Source organism: Schistocerca americana, chromosome 1 (genome assembly GCF_021461395.2).
Source record: "Schistocerca americana isolate TAMUIC-IGC-003095 chromosome 1, iqSchAmer2.1, whole genome shotgun sequence".
In the NCBI taxonomy this organism is placed as follows: domain Eukaryota; kingdom Metazoa; phylum Arthropoda; class Insecta; order Orthoptera; family Acrididae; genus Schistocerca; species Schistocerca americana.
The window spans coordinates 288,515,630-288,540,450 of NC_060119.1; the positions used below are offsets into that span (position 1 = coordinate 288,515,630).

Consider the following 24,821-nt stretch of genomic DNA (forward strand, 5'->3'; position numbering starts at 1 on the left):
CGCTACCTCACAAACATCTGCCACTAACAGAGTCACTGCAGTTATGAAACTGAAGACTCAATTTTATGCTCCAAGATGCGGCAGGTGAATGTAGTACGTCGCATAATGAGATATGATTTTAATGGCAGACTGATGATGCATTCTAGAAGGGGGAAGATGTTGCTGCAGGTCGTCTGTCACGCGTTTAACCCCACTGGAGTTTTACTGTATGGGGTCCTTAGCAGATACGTTCAAAAAAGGTTATTAGTTTTGAGACAGTGGCTGTAATCATTAAAATACATCTCCATAGGATCCAACGCAGGTATATGTTTGAATAGAAAGACTTGATTCCAAATTGCAGACAGAATGTTTACAAGAAAGCGTAACATTATAAATCACAAAAGCTTGTGTATTGGCTGTTGCATCTTTTAAAGTGATTCGTCCCTACTGTATGTGATCATTCTCAATCAACCATCGTCCTCCTGCACCTATAACCCAGTGGATATAACACAGAACCTTTGACATGGCACTGAGATAGAGTGCATTACAAATACCGTTTGTTAGCATGAGAAATATCTAGCGGTGACATGAGGGAGTTGTAAATACCGGCTTAATACCGCGTTCCTTAGCGGAATCACTTTCTAAATTCGGTGAGCATCGTGATTTTATTACCAGCTTACACCAATGGCGACGTGCACTCGCGCTTTCAGTCTATTAATACACACCCCAGCGATCACCATCTATATTCAATGTCGCGGTATTTGTGTGGAAGACCACTTCTCTCGGATGCAATACCATTCCGCGATTTATAAAGCTTGTATAGTATTTAACACAGATATCGTTGTCGTTGCTTGTGCGTGCCTGCAGAACCATGACTGCACTTTTTTTAAATACAGGATGACAGTAACATACCCACTGCAACCGTGTTTTTAACAGCTGGTCGCTAATAAGACGATTATGTCTCTCTTTCTAAGACCCACTGATACCGCTGGCGAGAAAAAACAAATGAGATATCTCCATCCATTGCCGATTTTCGCTCAGTATTGTTTGGTATCACCAGTATGAAGTTCCTCCAAAGTATTATACTTAGTAGGGGATGTGTGATAGTTTACATGTGTTCAGCATTCGTATAAAATGTGTCTAGTGTGGTCATTGTTCCGATATGGGCAAAGAAATAGGATTTGTCCTGTCACAAGGAGAGGTGTTGATCTGATACGGAAATCTGCTATAGCCATAAGGGAAGTGAAAGATTTTTTACGTGGAAAATTGTGCTCAGTCATAAGAATGGTACAGATTTTCATATTTCCAGAGCTACATCCGACGGGTGGGGGTGTTTCCGATACTTCGCCCACTGTCGAATGTCACCAGATAGAGGCTGCAATCGTAATATTTAATTGTAAGTACACTGATAAATATGTCGCTGGTTTCCTAGGGCGGTTCTGCTTGGTGTGCGGGGCGCGTGGCGGCCGTACCCTATGGCCGGAAGATTTAAATTTCCGGCTTACGGCGGCAGTCTTCCGAACTCGACAGGCTGGGCACAACGTGCAGCTGACCTAACTGTGTCGCCCTCTAGATGGGTCAATAACGAACTAATACTTAGTATGTGTTGGGCAGCTTTCTGATAACGGCTGTTGGTAGTATTCTTCGCGGAAATTTGAGAAGATACAATACGGACAAATGTTTTGTGCTGGACAGTTATTCCCTCCCAAGCAAGTTGTCAGGTTGACTGGTTGTACCGCAGTTCTACATATTTCCCGTCTTTATGTGGTTGAGAGGACATTGATTGTGATGTGTTTTGTGTGAATCTATATTGTCGAAAACAGGTGGAAGAGACGTTTGTTGGTTCCCTAGACATGAAAAACAGTTTAGTTGACATTGTAAAGTAGAAGGATGATTTGGAACTGTTATGTCATTGATATTGGTATTTGTTAAAAACTAACAATTTTTTTCGAATTTTCACGTAAAGAACTTCACAGACAGTTAAGTTTCTAGTTACTCAGTGGTTTATGGCACTTTCCACCTCGCTGCACCCCGCTTAATTTTTGGCTTTCTAGAGGTATAATTTCCACTCTCTATCTTCTGAACCACGCTGTGCAAGCGGCGGTAGCATACTGCTATGTGGCTGATATCGAGAACTATCGCATAAATGGTATGATATTCCGGCAACCCACGTGAAAATAGACAAGTTTTTGTAATTCCAGACTCTGGAGATGGCTAGGGAAAGCATTGCAGGAAGCAAGGAAGCAAGTGAGGGCCAGAAACATAACGCCTTCATGCCGGGGGGAACCAGCCACAGCCTTCGTACACCAGTTCGCGGAGTGACTTTCTGTCTGTGGACGGCGCTCTGATCGTGCATCAGGCCATTGTGTGCGGGGGCGGTTGACTCGTGACCATCGGCTGCGATGGACCGACGGACTTCGTGGGAAATATCTAGTGCTGCGACCATGTATGTTGCATGTACTTACGTTTTTTTGAGATACGTCTGCCTTCGCGGTATATGTGTGAGCGTCTGGTGGCCGATTACTATATGCAGGATACAGACGTGATGATTTTGTACGGAGCAGGATACGAATTGTGTTTATAAGCGATATGGTAATCGTTTGTGGTGATGTAGCCTGGTTGGAGATCGGTTTCCAACGGAAAAATCCAAGCTTTCCTCAACAATAACAGAACAGGGTGTATTGGGGGATATTTTCCACATTTCATGGTCTATAGACCAGTTTTGCAGCCTTTAATTGTCAGTGCAAGATGACTACTGTATAGCCGGCTAGTGTGGCCGTGCGGTTCTAGGCGCTTCAGTCTGGAATCGCGTGACCGCTACGGTCGCAGGTTCGAATCCTGCCTGGGGCATGGATGTGTGTGATGTCCTTAGATTAGTTAGGTTTAAGTAGTTCTAAGTTCTAGGGGACTGATGACCTCAGATGTTACGTCCCATAGTGCTCAGAGCCATTTTTTGACTACTGTATGTTTTTTTCTGATCTGCACAAAATAGTTTTGCTACTGAAAGTCTCGTAATTTGTCCATCTGCAGAAAATGTGGGACAGTCCTCTCACATTCACAGCAGCAGGCAGTTTTGCTTGTAAACTGAGTAAGAACCAATCGGTATGCTTCAATCACAGGAAGTTCCATGACGTCAGTGAGTCGAGACATCCTTTGTGTGAGGCATAGGAGCCATTGCAGACAGGTTCGAACAAGACAGGGTCAAGGTATTATGATGTATCCTTTATTCAAGTGTTTAGCGACAAGTCCAAGCAAACCACCCATCTCTGGTTTGGACAGGCGGGATGCTGCCCCCCCCCCCCCCCCCCCATTGTGGCTCAAGATCAGCTGCTGTAGGACATCGAAAATTCACTGAAGTTCCAGCGATTTTCTCTTCTGTAGTGCAGTGCTTCGAAATCTGTTTGTGTTTTTTTCACGACCTGTTGTGGGATTAGAAATATGTCATGAACTTTTAGGCATGTAATTGTTCTTATTTTCCCGTCAGTGATTAGATATCAGTGCTCTTCGAGAAGTGAGGAAAATAAAAAATAAGCGCCTTAACGCCCCTTACTCCAGCAGTAAATATAAACTAAGCTCAGTCACCGTTTAAGAAAAGCGACGAACACCACAGTAGCTGTAGGACTCAGAAATGTTTGTTTCTCTCTGGCAGTGCCTTCAAACGAGCAGCTAAAACTCTAGAAGTGTTGAGCGTTCTGTTTAGTTACAGAGATATTTATTTCTGCTTCCAAATATCGTCGTTTTACCATGTAAAAATCAGATATTGCAGCTGCTATCTGTTTCGCGATTTATCTTCCACAAAAGCGTGTGAAGCGTCTCAGGGATGAAGACTGAGAATTTTCACAAGTGTACAGCGATCTTTTCAGAGTTTGTGTTCAAGTGTGGCGGTACACACCGCAAAATTGAGGTAAACTACTGTGCAGCGATCTTTTTGAAAGTGTATTTAGAGACATATTCAATTGAATTTAGTTACTCTTGAAGCAGATCGAGCTCAAAGACGAAGAAAGGATGTGGTATTTCCCGCAAAAGCGCGGGAAGTGTCTCAGGGACTGTTTCAGAAGTGTCCCGCAATCTTTCTTAGAACACGTGTTCATGTGTGATGGTGAGGTATTCCTCGGAGTAAAACGTGTATTCACATCGCATATTGTTTACATATTCTTGTGCCATTTGGAGAACTCTTTCTCTTTCTCTCTTTGCGCAGTTGTACGTTCGGGACATCTTCAAGATTTGTTTGTGACAATATTCCGCACCTTGCTTAAACACAACTCCAAAAGCAGTTCTTGTTCAAGTACAAGGGTCATCCGTGTGTGAAAAAGAAGGCTGAGGCATTTCCTGCATGCAGGTGTCCTGTGGATACTGCATGTCAGTGCTGTGAGCTGTTGCGTGGTCTCTTCCAGCAGGCACAGAGACCCTGTGCAGGGAATGCGCGCACCTGTATGGGTGAACTTCTTGCCTCTTGCACTTTGGAAGACTGATTGGACTTTTATCGAATGATGTGCAGTTACAGCGCACTCACTGATCAGCATGAGTTGTGAAGTGTAACGTAGCCTGATCTTGCAGCATCTCCGTTATTTTCTGAGGTGTATTTGTTTTCTTCATACACTCACCAAAAATATCATTGCTTTCCAAGCACTGTGCAGGTGGGCATTGATGCAGTCCTTACCTGCATGATTACAGCTAATATACCCCTTCTCCAGCACAGACATCTCATCCGTTTAACACATAGTACACAATAAAGAATTATGTCTGTCCTTTTGGGAAGCTCACCGCTGACTGAGCGAATTTGCCGTCTTTTTCTCTGGCCCACCAACTTTGACTACATCGCAGAAAGAGAGAGGGGCACAGCCAACAGCAGCCTGTGATGGTGGTGTTATGAACTATACCAGTTGGACTCTGGACTCAAAGGTGAACACACTCAAATTGTTTGAGTAAACAATATATTGCAATGTACACGAAATAAACTTATGAGGGGAAGGGGTGAGGGAAGGATGGACTTAGGTTAGTTGAGGACTTCAACTGAACTATTTTCCTGCCAAAATTTGAACTTCCCGCCATGATGTCAGTGCGATGTTGCCACATCTTTGGCCGCCATAATGGATCCGACATCTTGACTAAATTTGGTAACAATGCAGAGAGGGGTGATGCTCCTTTTGACCTACTAATACTAACAGCTTTTGGCAGTGTTTGAAAGTTTCTTCAATCACTATCTTTCGCATTTATAAATTGACTGCCGCTTTCTCTGCCACTGTCCCCATCATTCCTAGTGCTGGGAGACATCATGAGAACCTCTCTAGGACCCACTCAGAGATCTTAATCAATTCTTCAGGGGAATACAACTCTTGGTCATATCTGCTGTTCTTGGTTTGAGATGGACTAGGACTATTTGTCCTTTCGTGTATTTTGAAGCAGAACTACTCGTATTTGTTAAATATTTGCACAGAAAGGAAAGGTCTAACAAGGAAGACTTAAAACATACCGTTCTTGAAGTGTTTACGCCTTCACGAGATAAGAGCGACAAATTTACAGTGTCCTTCTGAGTCCAGGAAAGCAGAACAAGGAAAGCCTGTGCTTCCTGCTTGCAGGCAGGATCAGTGTCATTGTGTGATTTCCTGTTGTCAGTAAGTTTGTAATTAATTAATAACATTGTGTCCCATGGATCCGTGTAATAATTCATAAGAATTATTTTTGAAAGAATCTCTATCCTTAGCAGAGATACAGTACAGAATATTAAGACAGAAATGCACATCAACAAACAACTTTAAAAATCTTTGAAGAAAAATTTAATTTCTGAAAGACGGTTAGTATGAGAGAATTTTTCTCCTTTTTTGTCATATCTTACATGACTCACTTCTTTTGAGCGCTTCGTAGCGAGCTTTAACGCACACCTGGTACAAATGCTACTACTACTACTAGTTAATCCGCCTCAGTTACACTATTTCGGCGATTGCTGCGGAAACAAGGTCTCCACATACACGTACACCATAATTACCCTACCACGCAAACATTGGGGTATCACTCGTCTGGTATGAGACATTCCCGGGGTGGGGGTGGGGGGAGGGGTGGGTGTGCGGGGACGGGGGTCCACTGTGGGCCGAACTGCACAATAACTCTGGGTTCGGTGTGGGGCGGTGGCGAGATGATTGACTGACTGCTGTGTCCTGTTGTGGTTTTGTGAACCACTGAGGGCTACGGCAGGATGAACCTCTCCGTCGTTTCTAGGTTCCCGGTTCAATACACACGCAATAAACAATACACTACCACTATAAGCTTTATTCATCCATAGATCATTTTTACGAGGATATTGGACATGTCATCGTATTACAGCTTAAGAACAAAAAATACACATATACGAGTACAAACAATGAGTTAGGGCTAGTTTGACAAGGATCGAACAAGTAGTTTGCAGTAATTTTTTTAATCATTTGGGGAAACCACATAAATTGTAAACCAGGATAGCTGGCTAGGGATTGGAGCCTCCATCCTCCCGAATACAAGGACTCTCTGTTAACAACGACAGTTTCGCAGTGTCGCAATATACTAATTTGTTTATCTAAGGGGCGATTAAAAAGTTTCCGTTCGAAGGCCATACAGCCCACAATCGGTATGCTAATCAGGCAAAATAGCCGTGAGCATTGAGGCACTCACTGATGCACCAGGTTGAAGATACCCGTTGCATAAAACACCGTGTCCAGCCACACAAAGAAGTCCGTAACCGGCCGCTGCACATCCTTATCCGACAGGAAACGTCGACCCTTCATAACCTTTTTTTAGGGACCGAAGGCGAGATAATCGCACGAGTAGAGATCAGGACTACAGGGCGGGTGCTCTAGTGTCTCCCTCTTGAGTTGACGTAACTTCTGCATCACATTTGCGATATGGGGACGGGCGTTATCGTGAAGCAGCGGCACCACTTCTCATTGGTTGTCCACAGCGCTGATAGTTCACGTTTCCGCACTTACCGCACGGACGTCGTAATGACACGAATGCCACACTAATCCATTTCCTACTTATCGGTGCTTATATTCCCTCACTAGAGTCGCTCTACTTTGCTTATACGCCGCAACAATCCATAAAAGGGAAACTTTTTGCTCGCCCCTTATGCATACTTGCAGAGAAGTTAGTTCATAACATAAAAAGCTAGAGCTACATCTTTCATTTCCGAATATAAATCACTGCATGAATACACTGTACATGCGCTATAAGATGACATCAGGATCATGAGAATCATGTTTGTTTAAAATATAATTTCTTGCCCAAAAAAGGAGCCAGCATCCTTCCATTAGGACATCACGAAAGAGCAATCGACAGCAACTACAATGTCTTCGTTTGGCGAGGCTCTCATCAAAATGCATGTGCACCCGTCAGTTGAGGTCTGGCCACGGATATCCTCAAGACACAGCATAGAGGCTTCTTCCTTTAGGATTAGCTGTGTTTGTGTAGTGGCCTTTAGAGGCAGCGAAACTTGAAGTTTTCGATGTCGCGAGACATCTTTTCAGTGGTAGGTATTATCGATGGATCATACACTGACTAATCAGGTTGACGATACGATGCAATTTGAGAAATCATAAGAAATAAACAGAGCCTCTGTGATCTTGTAGTAACTTTTCTACTTTTCAAAATAGGGGTTGCAAGATTTCTCGGGCTAGAAATCTCTCACAATAATGATCTTATTATAATTTTACACACACACACACACACACACACACACACACACACACACACTGGCATTTGAGTGCGTTTCTGACTGTATTTACGCCTTCACTGTTGCTGGTCTGCCAATCCTTAGTTCCTATTAACATTATAACAATGATGTTTAGGTACTGAATGAGGCAGTTTTTGTTTTTGCACACGAGTTTCTTCTCAGTTTACTAATGCATCATGAGCGGCCTGAAATACATTAAAAACTATCATTTGTATGGAGCACTTTCAACTTACATATTCTACTTTTCCACATGCAAATTGCAAACAGTTCTGAACTAGGCACCTTTCGCTCATGTGAGGTAATATCAATGCAAACACCGTAAAGTAACAAAATGCATACTAAGCAAGAGGCGCCTAGGTGAACCCTATTTGTAACATACATGTATATAACGGAATATATAAATGAAAGTGCTGCTTACAGATAACAATTTACACTGAAGAGCCAAAGAAACTTATACACCTGCCTAATATCGTATAGGGTCCCCGGGAGCACGCGGAACTGCCGCAACAAGATGTGGCTTCGACTCGACGAATGTCTGAAGTAGTGCTGGAGGAAACTGACACCACAAATCCTGCAGGGCTGTCCATAAATCCGTAAGAGTACGAGAGGGGGGGGGGGGGGGGGGGGGGGAGCTGGAGATCTATCTCTTCTGAGCAGCACGTTACAAGGCATCTCAGATATTCTCAGTAACGTTCATGTCTTGGGAGTTTGGTGGGCAGCGGAAGTGTTTAAACACAGAAGAGTGTTCCTGGAGGTCCTCTGTAGCAATTCTGGACGTTTGGAGCGTTTCATTGTACTGCTGGAATTGTCCAAGCCCGTCGGTATGCACAATGGTCATGGTGATCAGACAGGATGCTTACGTACGTGACACCTGTTAGAGTCGTGTCCAGACATGTTAGGTGTCCCCTATCATTCCTGCTGCACACGCCCTACACCATTACAGAGCCTCCTCCAGCTTGAACAGTCCCCCGCTGACATGCAGGGTCCATGGATTCATGAGGTTGTCTCCATACCCGTACACGTAAATTCTCTCGATAAAATTTGAAACGAAATTCGCCCAACCGGGCAACATGTTTCCAATCATCAGCAGTTTAATGTCGTTGCTGACGGGCCCTGGCAAAGCGTAAAGCTTTGTGTCGTGCAGTCATCGAGGGTACACGAAGGGGCCTTTGGCTCCGAAAGTCCATATCGATTATGTTTCGTAGACTGGTCCGCACGATGACACTTCGGGACAGCCCAGCACTGAAATCTTCAGCAGTTTGCGGAAGTCGTCGTTGGTTCCGTTCTTGCAGGATATGTTTATGGCCACAGCGATTTGTTTTACCAGATTCCTGATATTTACGGTACACTCGTGAAATGGTCCCGCGGGAAAATCCCCACTTCATCGTTACCTCTGAGATGATGTGTCTCATCGCTCGTTCGCCGCTTATAACACCACGTTCACACTGACTTAAATCTTGATAACCCGCCATTGTAGCTGCAGTAACTTATGTAACAACTACGCCAGACATTTGTCATCTTATACAGGCGTTGCCGGCCGCAGCACCATATTCTGCCTGTGTACATATTTCTGTATCCGAATACGCATACCTATCCTAGTTTTTTGGCGCTTCAGTGTGTTTGTACTTAAGGCCAAATGGTTTTAAGCACTATGTGACTTAACATCTGAGGTCATCAGTGCCATAGACTCAGAACTACTTAAACCTAATTAACCTAAGGACATCACACGTATCCATGCCCGAGGCAGGATTTGCCTAGAACCGCTTGGTCACAGCGGCTGGCTAATACACTCTTCCGTAAAGTTACGCGCGAGCTAGATGAAGGGAGTAGGATATTAAGCACTCGTTGAAAATGAATGAACGTCCGTGAGCGTGTTGCCAGAGGTCTTCCAGGTCGTCCACTGGAAGTTGGACGTCAAATGGCGTGATGTCAGCATGACTGTAGCTCCAAATGGGGCTTGCCCGCAGTTGAAGGAACCACAAAAGTCAGCGAGGTTTTACGGCTCACTGTGGTGGTGCTCCACGTTACAATATGGGCTGGAGACGACATTTGGATGACTTTACGCGAGGAAGAATCATCGGGTAACTGGAAGAAGGACGAAGTGCGACGAGCGTATCGTAGTAGTTTGGTATTTTTCAATGCATTGTTTCATTTTCATGGGGAACTTTCCGAACCACAGGCACTGCTGCCCACTACATTGCGCAGAGGGTAACAAGGGACCCACGTCGAACAGCGTGTGCAATTGTAAACATATTTAACAGGACACACGCTGCACAGTGGCAAGGCGACTGCATGGTGATGGTCTCTTTGCCCGGCGAGCAGTACGTTGTGTTCCGTTGACATCCGCACTTCGGGGGCACTTTTGCGATGGTGCCAAGACAATGGGACTGGACCGACGGGGCGTGGGGTCGATAATCTTTACGGACCAGAGCAGACTCAGTCCGCGTAGTGATTGTGAACATACCCTCACATGGCGAGCGGTGGAAACTCGGAATGCGTTCAAGAATACTGTCGAACATGATCGGTTTGGTGGTCAAGGTGTTGTGGTATTGGGAGCCATAGTATTTTATGGGGGTAATGACCTACAAATAATTCAACATGTTTACTCACCGGTCAATATTGTTGTCGCACTGTACTTCTTCACCACTGTGCCTTTTTAGTGCTGTATCCAGCTCCGACTTCATTTTTGTAAATGTCAACCTGCGACCGCATTGAACAGCGCAAAGGAAGAGCTCTTGTGGCGAGATGTTATTTGGCGAATGGACTGGCCTGTTTGTTGCCGTGACTTAAATGCCTTCGAGCTTTTGTGGGATGCTTTAGGGAGCTGCAGCACGTCCACATGCATCAACGACCATCCAGTAGCTGTCGAGCGTTCTGCTGGAGGAATGGATCTCCGTACCACAAGAACGCCTTTTTGTTGTTGTTGTTGTTGTTGTGCCTGCCGGAGTGGCCGAGTGGTTCTAGGCGCTTCAGTCTGGAACCGCGAGACCGCTACGGTCGCAGGTTCGAATCCTGCCTCAGGCATGGATGTTTGTGATGTCCTTAGGTTAGTTAGGTTTAATTAGTTCTAAGTTCTAGGTGACTGATGACCTCAGAAGTTAAGTCCCATACTGCTCAGAGCCATTTGAGCCATTTGTTGTTGTTGTAGTCTTCAGTCCTGAGACTGGTTTGATGCAGCTTTCCATGCTACTCTATCCTGTGCAAGCTTCTTCATCTCCCAGTACCTACTGCAACCTACATCCTTCTGAATCTGTTTAGTGTATTCATCTCTTGGTCTCCCTCTACGATTTTTACCCTCCACGCTGCCCTCCAGTACTAAATTGGTGATCCTTTGATGCCTCAGAACATGTCCTACCAACCGATCCCTTCTTCAAGAACTCCTTACCAATATTTTTTTTAAATGCGACAGAAAGTCGCGTACAAGGATTGATTCTGACAAAAATCATAATCAGTGCTGATAGGTCGCTACTAACAGTCACAAGATAGTTGAACTCCTTTACTGCATTAGGCATTTCGGGCGTTCCCCATCATCACAAGATCTTTTTTTTCCCTTCATTGATTTTCGATTCCCCCCGAAGTGGGTGGGCTGGCAGCAGCTTAGTACGCCGCTCTTCAACATACAGAATTTTTAAGAAGATAATAAACAATAAAAGCAGGCGATAAAACGGTGTCTTAACGGTGGAAAATTGTGGAAAGTTAAAAAATAAAACAAAGGGTGGGCTATGCTAATAAATTGCACAGGAAGCAGACAGGTAAAACAGTAGACAGACAAAAACAACAAAAAAAAACCGGCGACAGACTGGTTTCTGTTCGCAAGAGATATAAAAATCACACCCTGCGACAGTATGATTTCCGTTCGTAACACTTCGAAAAAGACGCACAACACTTAACACTCACTGGAAACACTGCACTAAAAAGTCGGCACGAAGACGACACACCATAGCCAAGGGCAGATGGGTGGGAGACCTGGACAGATGAGGGGAAGAAAAGGGGGGAGGAGAGGAAAAACTAAGTGGGGGGGGGGGGGGAATCGACGGAGGGGGAGGACTCATAAAGGGGGCAGGGCAGACGCGAGAGGGAATGGGGAAAGGTAGAGGAGGGTCACAAAGTCGCAATACAAAAATAAGTAGCACATGACAATATATGGTGTACAAATGATACATATCAAAATTAGTTCTAAGTTATAGGGGACTGATGACCTCAGATGTTAAGCTCCATAGCGCTTAGAGCCATCTGAACCATATTTTTTTTATACATATCAAAATACGAAGTTAATTAAAAAATTTTAGATGCAAACAAACTCATTTATAAGATAATAGTGCCAAGTGATCAACATGAATGTCCGTACACCAGCGAATAAAGTGATGCATCCAAAATTAAGATTAACAACACACACACCAGATGGTGTGCAAACCATTGCCACTGCATTATGCGCACGAAAGAATTGTTTTTTTTTTTTATTCTTACAAATATGGCATGACATTACCAACGAAACCAAGAAAACTTAGATACAAAGGGTCAAAAATATAAAACACGTAAATAAGAAGAATATCAGAATAATGTTAAAGCGCTGTTATACAGGCCAACGCCAGGTGGTGCAAAAAGCTACTTTCAAAGTATAAAATATGACTATGTTTTACATTGAAAGTAAAACTAAGTAATAAAGCTGACAAATCAACATAATTGAACGTTGTCATATATTGCTTTCGTTCATGCACAGGGATGTGCTTGAGCCTACCAACTGATGCAGCGCACACATTCAAATTCAATTGAAGTAAAAGGACATTACAGCAAAATGATGAAATTTCTAACCAAATGAATCAGTAGTACAATAAAAAATCGCAAATAAAAGAGTAGTGTGATCATGTTATTAAAAATCCGGTAATATTACAGAACATATTACAATAAAATGAGAAAATAAATGAATCTGAAATAATTTCTGATATATGATACAAGTAAGGGACAGATGAATCAGTAAGTCGTCAATAATATTAAAATTCCACTGCCTCCAACTTGCCACCTGTTCATTGATGACAATCTTCAGATCACACCGGCTATATACATAAATTTCCTATTCCTCATGCTTCGGGCATGGATGTGTGTGATGTCGTTAGGTTAGTTAGGTTTAAGTAGTTCTAAGTTCTAGGGGACTGATGACCACAGCAGTTAAGTCCCATAGTGCTCAGAGCCATTTGAACCATTTTGAACCTATTCCTCAAGAAAGTTGAGGTCCCCACTCATACGTGCAACATGCAAGATATGTAAACCACCATTAATGAGGGGCAACAGATGACCATTGCCTTTCAAATGACGCCCAAGTGCACTATTATTTTTATAAATGTGCTCCTTAAATCTTGTTACAAAACCTTTCTCCGTCCGGATCACACAGATGTCGTCGCAAGAACCAGACTTGATTCTGCAAACATAAAGTCTTAAAACTTCAATCAGTTTTGTCATCGAAACGATGCCGCCAAACAAGTCCGAAATTTTTTCGTGTGCGGAAACACATTTGAATCTTCGCTTTTCTGAAGGCGTGCTCAAGCGTATTGCAACAAGGGCTGAAGTAGCACATGGAAATTCGCATGTCTAATTTTATCCTTTGAGGAATATGACTGACTTTATTGAGAATTTTCCCCCATCTCACGTATGGCCCTTACCGACGGACCACTGGCTTGTCCTACTGTACAGTAATATTTATTTCTTAGTTGACAGCACCATTATCGAAACATATTTTAGCCAACCTACGAAACATTGATGATAAATATGCTCGTGTGTGCGCAGGAGGGGGACAAGATTCGGCAGCAATAGTTGTAACGTAGCAGTTGGTTTACCATGACCAGTTTGGAGCCCATTAAGAAAATTTGGAGAACCATCGGCCTCAAACTTCACCGTGGAGTGCACCTTGTCATGCATTGGGGCCGGCCGCTGTGGCCGAGCGGTTCTAGGCGCTTCAGTCCGGAACCGCGCTGCTGCTACGGTCGCAGGTTCGGATCCTGCCTCGGGCATGGATGTGTGTGATGTCCTTAGGTTAGTTAGGTTTAAGTAGTTCTAAATCTAGGTTACTGATGACCTCAGATGTTAAGCTCCATAGCGCTTAGAGCCATCTGAACCATTATTTTTTTTTCCGCGCATTAAGTTCGAAGCTGTGCAAGTTCCTCGACGTCATCTCTATTGTCGCACCAGGGCTGTGCATCCCATCAGAAAAGCGAAGGTTCAGGTGGTTTTCCCCACCCGAAAGAAACTCGAACTCATTTTGCTGTATCGTTTCGACGATAATACTGATAAGTTTAAATACTCAGCCGTTTACAGAATCAAGTTTGGTTCTTGCAATGGCATCTACGTAAGCTAGACGGGGAAAGGTTTGAAACTAGATTCATGGAGCTAACTTATAAAAAACTAATAGTTCACTTGGGTGTCATTTGAGAGGGAATAGTCATCTGTTGCCCCTCATTAATGATGGTTTAATATCTTGAATGTTGGATCTAATGGCACGGACTTCGAAAATCTTGAGGAGTAGGAAATTTACGTGCATCGCCGGTCTGAGCTGTAGTTTGTCAACATACCTCGTAGGAGGCACTTGTGTTTTAATATTTTTGACGATTTGCTGATTTTAATAAACATTTTTGGAACAGTGATCAAAAATTTTTAAAAAAATTTTCTTTTTAAAATTTAGTCTTGATCACACCACGTATGCTACAAGAACATAGGTGACTGGTTTCGGCCATATCACAAGACCATCATCAGAGCTGTAATTTAATTTTGAAAGTAATATAAACCTTACTAGATTGACAATAAAATATGACAAAATGCTTATAAGGGTAAAATACAATAAGACTTGTTGTGCACATGGCATCCTTCGAAGATGGTAGGTGGAGCACTCTTCTCAGCTGCTGTGATGTCAACTGGTGCCAGCAAGTGACGGGCATACTCTTGAATACGAAGATGCTCCGCTACCTCTTCTCCCTCTACCTCACGTCAATCAATCAGTGTAAAACGGGTTCACATAATCGTCAAAACGTAAAAGAAAAACAAAGTACAATAATTACACAAAAATAGTTATGTATAAGATTCTCTTTACAACCATGGAACTACTTAAATATTGTATAAAATATCAATTAAAAACTTTAAAATAACTGTACATACGATGTGTACTCAATGTGCCCTCTATGGGCTAAGGTGGTGCTACCACAATGGTTTCAAAGTCAACGATGTTGTGAAGGTCTTCAGCATTACGGCATCATATCGGTATGTGAGTTATGACTCGACTGCAAGTATACACCTATGCTAGATTCAGTCTGTCTGTCTTATATTAACTTTATTTAGCACTGGAGATATATGTAGTAATGGAATGATCAGCTGCAGAGTGGTATGATATTACATGCATTTTTTAAAATGTCATAAAACTGATTTATTAAAAATGGAGTCATATTTCGTAATATTTCTAGTTGGAAGTTTAAGATTGTGATATAAATATTTAAATACTGTTCTAAGGTACATTTCTGCCATGGATGCAACTGGGTCCTATGATTTTCTGAACAAAAGAGTACATACGTGTTCATAGAGTTTCGTCAAAGAGATCATAAAAATGTTTCTCACGAAAAAGTAGTCAAATACGTATTAGTAAACGATGGTCAGTGCTGTGATCATGACATAATTATATGTAACTGTTGCATAGAGAATACATTCCGACTTACAGCATTTATCGCAGAGATGGTAAATCAAGCAAAGTAAACGGGTGGTCCTCCACTGTTCCAGGTGCTGGGCGTGGTGCTTGGGATACTACACGGCTGGGACGCTTACCTCGCCTACAAGCATTTTCGGGGCATCTGCTGACGTCCTTAATGCCGCATTTACTTCCGGGCGTCGTGTCCACAACTAACTGGAGTTTTGGCTGTCTAATATAGCGATTTATTTCCATGGAAACCTCTTATTTTGTATTTCATTTTTTATCTATTTATTATCTTTTAGTAATAAAACCATTATAAACCCATATCATTGTACAATACTGAAGCTCAAATTCCGCTGGGCAATCCAGTGTCAACGACAAACCATCGATGGCGCGTACACATTATTTCCAAAGCTGCCCTGTTCGCATTAATAGTACAAATGTATTTTCTCTTCCATGTCGCATTGCTAAGCTACTTGATTACGTAATGAGCGATTCTTAGTTTAATGAATAATGCTTGTGATTTACATGAAGGTTTGAATGTGATCTTAATATTTTAGGTGACCTGGAATAATTTAGTTAAACATGTAAGGAAATGTGGCATCCTTATATTCAGTGGCAGGTAGATTGACATAATTTTTTCTAATGAGATAAACAAGTAAAATAACATCTATGCCTTTTTGAAGTGCAAAACATGCGAAAAAACCGGGGAATAATTAGTGAAGAGATTTGCTAACAGGCATACTTACTCGCATTTTTAGTGATCTACTTTCGTCGATTTACTGTAACAATTATACATGCTTCAACATGCACCATTTTCTTCCTTTCATTTGCAGACAGGGGGCTCTGACCTAATGAAGACGAAGGTCGCTACTAGTTCATTTACTTGCAAGATGAGTAAAAAAGAAAGTTTAAAATCTGATGGTTTTCCAATAGTTATAAGCAGACTGAGGAAGCCACTCTTCAAGACATACACAGAACTAAAATTCTTCTACTAAAATGTCCCGTCATAAGCACAGACTACATCAATTTTTACTATGAAAAATATCACTCATTACAGAGCCCTCCCTTCCCAGGGAGACCGCCTTATCGAAGACACCTACAATACCGGAAGGGAGGGTTTGCGTGCTTCGACGAAGTCGAGAGTTAAACTGGCGGTAGAGCAGCAATAGAAAGGGTCCCCAAAGACGGAGTGGTCTCGACTGAGGAGTCCGACAAAAAGTGTCCCGCAACACAGGGCAGGGAGGGCTCTAGGGGCGCGGTGACGCCAGCTTCCCTAAGGGAGATGACCACGACAGAAAACCAGGCAGGTCGCGATACCTACAGGTGGCAGCCCCATCGTGCGACTTAGCCAGCGCTGCGCTTGTAACGCAGCCGCGGGATTGTGAAATTACTGGCAAACTCACAGACAGCCTCAGATACAGGACTGAATCGACTGGTGATAACCGGAAAATCTTAAAGGACATACTATTTGGCATTGCGGATTATATGTCTTTGGTAACGTGGAATGTTGCCGGATAGACCAACAAAGAAAGCGAGTTAAATCAAGTCCTCAGAGGAAAACAGACATTGCAATAATAACAGGAACTAAGAAAAAACTAAAAGGAACAAAATATTTGATAAATTACTGGATGATGGCGGCTTCCCACGAAGGTGACGACTTAGCGCTGGAGCAGCAGTTTTAGCCAATGATAAATTGAGAAGAAAGACTCGCCAGCACAGCTTCGTAAGTGAAAGAATAATGGCAGATTTCTAATTCCAGGAGGTCACGTAACAGTTATAGATGTATACTGTTCGGAGGAGGGAATCAAGGATTATACTGACACTTTTTACGATGATCTTCAGAAAGAAGTGAACAAAATTAACAATGCAGAACATATTGTCATCGCTGGCGATCGTAATGCAAGAGTTGCAAAGCTATCTATACCAGGAACAGAAAGACTGGAGAAAAGACTTAGTAATAGTGGACAGGACTACACCAAGTTGCCTGTTTTAATTATTTTAAAATTACTAACACTTTTTACAGAAAGAAAGACATCCAGAAAATTTTTATGGAGTTCACGAGGATTAAGGTTTGTGATTGACTGTGTATTAATTAATGATAAAATGAAGAATCTCATGCAAGATATTCGTGGTTATAGAGGAAGTGACATAGGTAGCGATCACTTCCCTTAGGCAGTAACACAAGACTACTATCAAAATCAAAGAAAAAAAAAGAATTTCCAAGCGAAACCACAAGAGGAGTTGTTCAAAATACTTCTCCTATGGGAGATAGGAGAAGTATAGGATTAGGAAACTTTATCAGTAAGGACTCCAGGAAAAGCTTGCTTCACTACTAGTCAATAAGGACATCGATATAGAATTAAATAATATTACGACCTGCATCATCGAAGCGGCCTCAGAAGCGCTTGGTAAAGGAGAGAAGACAGACGGGAAAAAGTAGTTCATAATTTGGAACACAGAAATTACAGAAGCCGTTAAAAAACAATTAGCTCATTTGAAGTTTCTACAGACAAATACACCAGAGAGATGGGGAATGTACAGAATAACAAGAAACGTTGCGGAACAAACAGTTACCCAAAGCCTACAAAGGGCAGTGGGACTCGTTCGCTAATGTCTTAGAACTCGACACACAAGGAAGAAAAAGACACTGCCTCACTGAAAATTACACCCAATAAACAATGGATAAGTCGTTACATAGACTTACGGTGTGCAAAGAAGGCCGAAGATGATACAATGAAACAGTATATTCAGTTACTATGGAGAATCTACAAGCGCCTTTGAAAGGCATGAAGAACGGAAAAACTACTGGAACACACGGAATAAGTGCAGAACTAATTAAACATGGGACGTTATCACAAGATACACTCATCTGCGATTAGTAGATGAATGTTGGACGAACTGTAATATCCCAAACCCTTGGTATACATCAGAAGTCCTCTCTTTTTGCAAGAAAGGGCAACGTAATAAGCGTAAAAACTACCGTAGTATCAGTTTTTCAAGCGATGGCTACAAACTATACTCAAAGATAACCAATAACCGCATGAATAATATCACAGAAGCCACTATTCCGGAAGAACGAAAGGATTTAGATCAGGTAGTTCATTCACAGACAATGCGTTTGTAATTAAAAATGTTATAGAAAAATACAGATAATTTAATATAGAAACACTTATGGCCTTTATCGAGCTTGAAAAGGCTTTCGACTGTGTGAGCCGTGATAGCCCATATGTCTGAATGTGAATATCCTTAGCGCCTACTAGATGTAGTGAAAAGTCTTAACAAAAGTATACACGGTGTAATAACACGGGTAGGAATTGATTAGAAGGAATAATTATTAATCATGTTTATATTGACTCCATGCTTCGTGAATGAAAATACAAAGTAAACAGAGGAATTAAGAAAACGGATGAGGAATACCTGAATGTACTTTTGTTTGCAGATGACATCGTTATTATTTTCAGTATGACATCCAAACATCAGCATACCAACTGAATGAAAATGCAAGAAATACAACTTTAAATTTTCTCGTAATAAAACGAAAGTAATGGTGTCCCGAGGGAAATACACGGACAGACCAAAAATTGTTTTGGATAATTCAGTTTTAGAATAAGTCTCTCAAATCTCTTATTTAGTCTGTGCTATAAGCTTTGATTTTCACAGTGATACTGAAAACAAGAGAGACAGATTCCAAGCTGTCTGTGGTACCATTAGCAGAATAGTGGCCATAAAGTACAAAAAGAGACCATTATAAAATTCTGGAAAGTGACGGCGGTTCCAGTGTTATACTATAGAAGCGAAAACTGGGTTACCACAAAAAAAAGAAATCGAACAGCCGAGATGAAGTTCCTAAGGAAGGCGAAGAGTGCACAATAAGATATATGATTATAAATGAAGATATTAGAACAGAATTACATATTTTCGACATAATGAAAAAAAATCAAAAATATCGTGAAGATTGGAGACAACACCTCATGCGAAGACCAGGTCACAAAATTCACCAGAATACCCTGAGCTACAAGCCGAATGGGAAAAGAGATATCGGAGGACTTGGAAAAACGTGCGAATGATTTTGCTTTTTTGTGAGTTCGAAACAGGCAACAGCCTAATCTTTGAAAGAAAGATGATAAATGACGATGGTGATGATGCTGGAGCTCTAGTGAAGAGAGGTGCAAGTAATTAAATTATGTATGTCGCTTTATTCTTATATTATGGATCATGTCTGTTCTGTAATGATTTTTGCAAAAGTGGACAATTATACACTTCTGTTGAAGTTGAAAAAGACCAATAGATGAAGACAGCTGCCTTTGAATGTCGACTACTGAAATAAGAGGATAAATACGCGCACTATGTCAATGTTGTTCAAACAAATTTCGGGCTTGCAGCCGGCCGTCGTTCGATATCTCGCACGATATTTCAACTGGGCACCTGCCAGTCAGAAATTTGTTTGAACAGTCAATCCGCCGGGAAAATTTTAAAATTCACATATATCAGTGTTATTATACACAGTCCAGTCACATCAATGTGACCACCGCCTACGTTCGACGCCAGCGTGCACTAACTAATCACAGAGGGAAGGTGGCAGCACTAGTAAAGGCGATTTATCTGACGTCCAAAAGGGCATGATCATTGGCTTACGGGCCAAGGGTGGAAGGATTTCCGAAACAGCTAAATTTGTAAACTCTTCGCATGCTGCTGTGGTTAAATTATACCATGCTTCACAAAATCAAGCTATCCAAAAACGGTCATAGATGACAGGGGTTAATGGCGGCTGGAGAGATGTGTACGAACGAAGAGAAGTGCAGCTACTGAGCAACTGAGCGCCCGTATGGGCCAAGGGGCTGCCAACAGCATCTTCTCAACGACCGTTCCGGAAACATTTCTGCATAGGGGCCTCTGCAGCAGGTGCCGAGTTCATGTACCCATGCTGACTGCTGTTGATCGGCGACGAAGGCTGGAATTTGCACTCCAGCAGGTGGCCTTTTCAGAGGAATCTGGTTTTATGCTCCATCGGACCGATGGCTGTTGGCGTGTACAGAGTGAAACGCCTGAAAACAAATGCCCGGCAACAATTGTCGGAAGGTTCCAGGCCGGAGGGCATTTCCTAGGTGATCTCTTTATTCTGGAACCCACAATGGGTCAACAAAATTATGCATCTGTTCTTTGGGATCATGTCCGCACCTACGTGCAACCTGTTTTTTCTTAGCACGACGCCAAGACAGTGCGACGTCTCAGACAGCTTGCAGTGTACATGCGTGGCTCGAAGAACAGCAGGATGAATTTACTGTACACACCTGGCCACCGAACTCCCCGGATTTAAACTCTGTCGAAAATCTTTAGGATCATCTCGATCGGGCTGTTCACGCCATGGATCCTACAGCGTTGTGTAGCGTGCGCAGTAGAATAACAGTTCAGAGGCGATGATTGTTTCAACATGACAATGCGCCCTGTCATAAAACTCCATCTATGATGTTGAAATGGACTGGCCTGTGCAGAGTCCCGACCTGAAAGCAATGGAACACCTTTGGGTTGAGTCAGAGCGTCGACTTCGCACCAGACTCAAGCGTCCAACATCACAACCTTCTATGAAGCTCTTGAGGAACAATAGCCTGCCATAGACATTCAGACAGCTTACTGAAAGACTCCCTAGCAAAGCCGTCATAGTGGCGAAGGGTGGACACAACGCATACTAATGTACAATAATAGGTTGAAACGTCCCCTTAGAAAAATTATAAGTTACTGTGCTGGTAAACCTCTTACGTTATTTGATTTTCAAACAGCTGAGCAAAACTAAACTTAATCAGGCATTTCTCTCTTTACTTATTCTGATCATCACTAAACTGACACACAATATTTTTAGTGCAACGCCCTGACTAACAATAACCTGTATCTTTCATGAATCACTTACCCCACAAAAATCTTCGTTACTCGAACTACTGCAACACAGCGAGCGCCAATACTGCCAGCTAAATAAAAGATTCTAACTACTGAAACCACTAACTACTGATAGGCATAGTTAGCAAATGAAAGATTTTCATAGAGAACAAACAATGTATTTACCTTAATAGTGTTCAAAAGTCATTATATATATATATATATATATCCTCCAGATCGTCTGCTCTCAAAACTCTGCCATCTCTCTCCCCACATCCACCACTGCTGGCGGCTCACCCCCAAGTGCCCAACGCTATGCGCTGTTCACACCCAAATGCCCAACACTACGATAGCGAATATCCCAACAAGGAGTCCAACCAGCCACAGACTGTACACAGCACAGTCAGTAATTTTCTTACAGAGCGCTACGTGGTGTTACCAACATAAAAACCTAATCAGCCTACTTACAAGGTATCCGGATTGATTAGGTGGTGAAGCTCGTATGTCTATCACCATAATCATCGAACTTTCTTGAGTTCTGACGTGAAAACTTCCCCTACAACGTCCTCTTCTCCTGAAAGTGCATATACATTCAAGTCATCAAACAGAAGACACACAAACGATTGTGAACATAAACCAAACATTATCATCATTATCTGTAAATATTATGCCTTAGTGCGTGACGTTTCAATTTGTTTTCTGTTACGTGCTCTTACACATGATTTCAAAACAGAGCTCCCAAAAACGGAGTACTGTCACTGTCTTCTTGGAATTTAGTTTGCCCGATTGGGATATCTCTTGCTGTGACAACTGTTTACTCTCCTTGTGCGTGAGAGGGCATGTAAGTAATTTATCACTTTGTTTATCAGGCTGAAAGGCCATTATATTACATGACGTAATAGCAAAGGCCTTCTTGTAGTTAACAAAATAGTCGACTTCTCTTTATTAGTTGCAAGACAACACTATCGGTTGTAATGTGTTCATTACACTAGTTTGGGTAGTGCAGCAAATGCGTTGTTGCCTACGTAGTGGCCGTTGAGATTAGCATCTGTGAATGTCAGTAAGTCCTTATAAAGAAGGAAGAAAATAACTGCTTTAGCTGTGCGACTTTGGTGAGTCTGCAGCAATACACCACTCTACGGTCCTTTGTCAGATTACTCTTCCACAAACTCCCTAATTTGTCATTAAAATTTCGTCTGGTTGGACCCTCTTGAGGTCAAAGTAGCTACTTATATGGCTGGAACGTAAAACCATAGGTTTGCCATAGGTTTGCGCATGTAAATAATGTGATTAATATTTTACTCACTGCATTGCCAGCAGCACGTACGTGAAATTTCCGTAGTTTTACCTTCATCCTGAATTCTACCTTTAAAAATTGCTTGCTCCAGCTGAAGTAATTAATAGCTTGCTTGTGGAAGTTCGCATGTCACTTTGGCATAGTATACGACAGAGAAGTGCAATCGCTTCTCTGGTGGCAGACATTTCCGATTGCAGAATCAACCAGTGTCATACTGTGTGAGAATGAGGAAAAGAGCGGTATTCCTGGGAGCAGCCTAGGACTACTTGTGGTTTACCAGGAAATTTCACAAACCTTCTCGCGACACAGTGAAACGGAAGCTTTCGCTGATTCCCTGACAGCAGTGTATCAGAACCGCGCACTGGCCCTGACAGTCGATTCAGCACCGACCGGCAGCCGCGTCATCCTCTGATGTGTTATGTATGAGCAGGGTGTCGGCACACTGCTCTCCCGGTCGCTGTTAGTTTCTCTGACCCTGGAACCGCTACTTCCCACTCAGGTAGTCCTCAGTTGCCATCACGAGGCTGTGTAGACCATGTTCCAATCCTCCCACTAGAGAAAAGTTCCTGGCAGTTCTGAGCGTAATACCTGCGTCCTCAGCTTACGAGATACGCAGACCCTGTAGCTATGGAGGTGAGCGAGAAAGTACATAGCAGCACGAAAAGTTATCTTTATAACAACGCATTTTGGAAATGTTGATGCCTCGATTATTCAAACCAACGCAAATTCGCAACCATGTGTCTAAAACACAGTGCACTTCCTTGAAGTCTCAAACGATTGTTAATGCGATCGTGCGCAGCAATCGACGAGGGTAGTTTGATAAAACTGGTAAAAATAAGAGGAAACAATACATCTTACTTCTCGACATAGTCTCCTTTGACGGATATAGACTTGGTCCAGTGATCCTCCAGCTTTTTCATCCCATCGGGAAAACAGGTTCTGTCAAACTCTGCTAACTCTGCCAACTCTCGATGGCTCCAACTATCACTTCCTCATTAGATGATAATTTCTTCCTAGCAAGCTGAAGTGTCAAGTTAGGGAACAGTGCCGGTCGGTGTGGCCGAGCGATTCTAGGCGCTACAGTCTGGAATCGCGGGACCGCTAAGGTCCCAGGTTCGAATCCTGCCTCGTGCATTGATGTGTGTGATGTCCTTAGGTTAGTTAGGTTTAAAAAGTTCTAAGTTCTAGGGGACTGATGAGTTCAGAAGTTAAGTCCCATAGTGCTCAGAGCCATTTAGGGAACAGTAGAAGTCACATGGGGCTAAGTCTGATGAATAGGGTTGATGGAGAACAAAGCCAAATTCATGCACTTCTGCCTTTATTATCGCTGCTGTATGGGATGGTGCATTATCATGCTGAAAGAGTACTTTTTGAGTGCCAACCTTCGTTTTCTTTCAGCCAACGCAAGTTTCAAACTATCGAACGATGAAGCATAAAGGGTCCATTTATGGTTCTGGATTGTTTCGAGATATCTATAAGGATTATTCCCTAGGAACAACAAAAAAACAGTGGCCGTCACCTTACCAGCTGACAGAAGGGTTTTTGTCTTCTTCGGTGCACTTTCACCAGCCTAGGTTGATTGTTTTGACTGCCTTTTTGACTCTTCTGCGTAATGATGGAACCAGGTTTCATCAAAAGCCTCAAATCGGCTCAAAATGTCTCATGGTTTGTGAGAAAACGTCACCAGACATTGTGTTGAAGCGTTGTACAGGATACGCTTTTGGTCGACTTCGAGCCATCGCACACAGCCTTTTGTTAGTCAGTTCTCTGTGCAGCGTATTACGCACTCGCTAAGTTGAGATGCCTACACTCTCAGCCATCTCACGAGTTTTTATTCGGCAGTCTTGCGTCACCATATCATGGATTTTGTCAATAGTTGCCTTTGTGGTGACTTCAACTGGACATACGGAGTGCACTTCGTCTTCAGCGCTTGTCCGAGTACGTTTAAATTCATTAATCCAAAAGTAAATGGTCTTCAATGATGATGCAGAAACATGCAAACTTCATGCAGTTCTGTTTTGATTTTTGTGGCAGTCCAACTCTCCACATGAAAATGTTTAATAGCAACAAGAAACTCAGTTTTTTTCCTTTTTCGTCGCAGACGACACACTGATCAATTCAGACGGCTGTACACTATCGAATTTCTTTCTACGATCCATGGAATAACCAAGCTCATCAACCATGAAGGTGCAACAAAATTGTTCCACTCTTTCTTGGAAATTTACCAGACTTATTAAACCAGCCTCGTACGGTGTATTTCCTGTCGACGTACCTGTAGGTAGGTAACTGTTGCGGCCCTACTGTTC

The 24,821-nt window shown here is 42.6% G+C and overlaps 1 protein-coding gene across 1 annotated transcript in view; it reads left to right on the forward strand.

Annotated features, from left to right (window-relative positions):
- LOC124594859 (protein singles bar) overlaps positions 1-15,668 on the forward strand; it is a 145,146-nt gene extending 129,478 nt beyond the window's left edge. Inside the window, exon 5 of the mRNA XM_047133326.1 lies at positions 15,434-15,668. Coding sequence (XP_046989282.1) covers positions 15,434-15,511 — 78 coding nt within the window. The 3' untranslated portion in view covers positions 15,512-15,668. The remainder of the gene's footprint in view (positions 1-15,433) is intronic.
- The last annotated feature ends 9,153 nt before the right edge of the window (positions 15,669-24,821 follow it).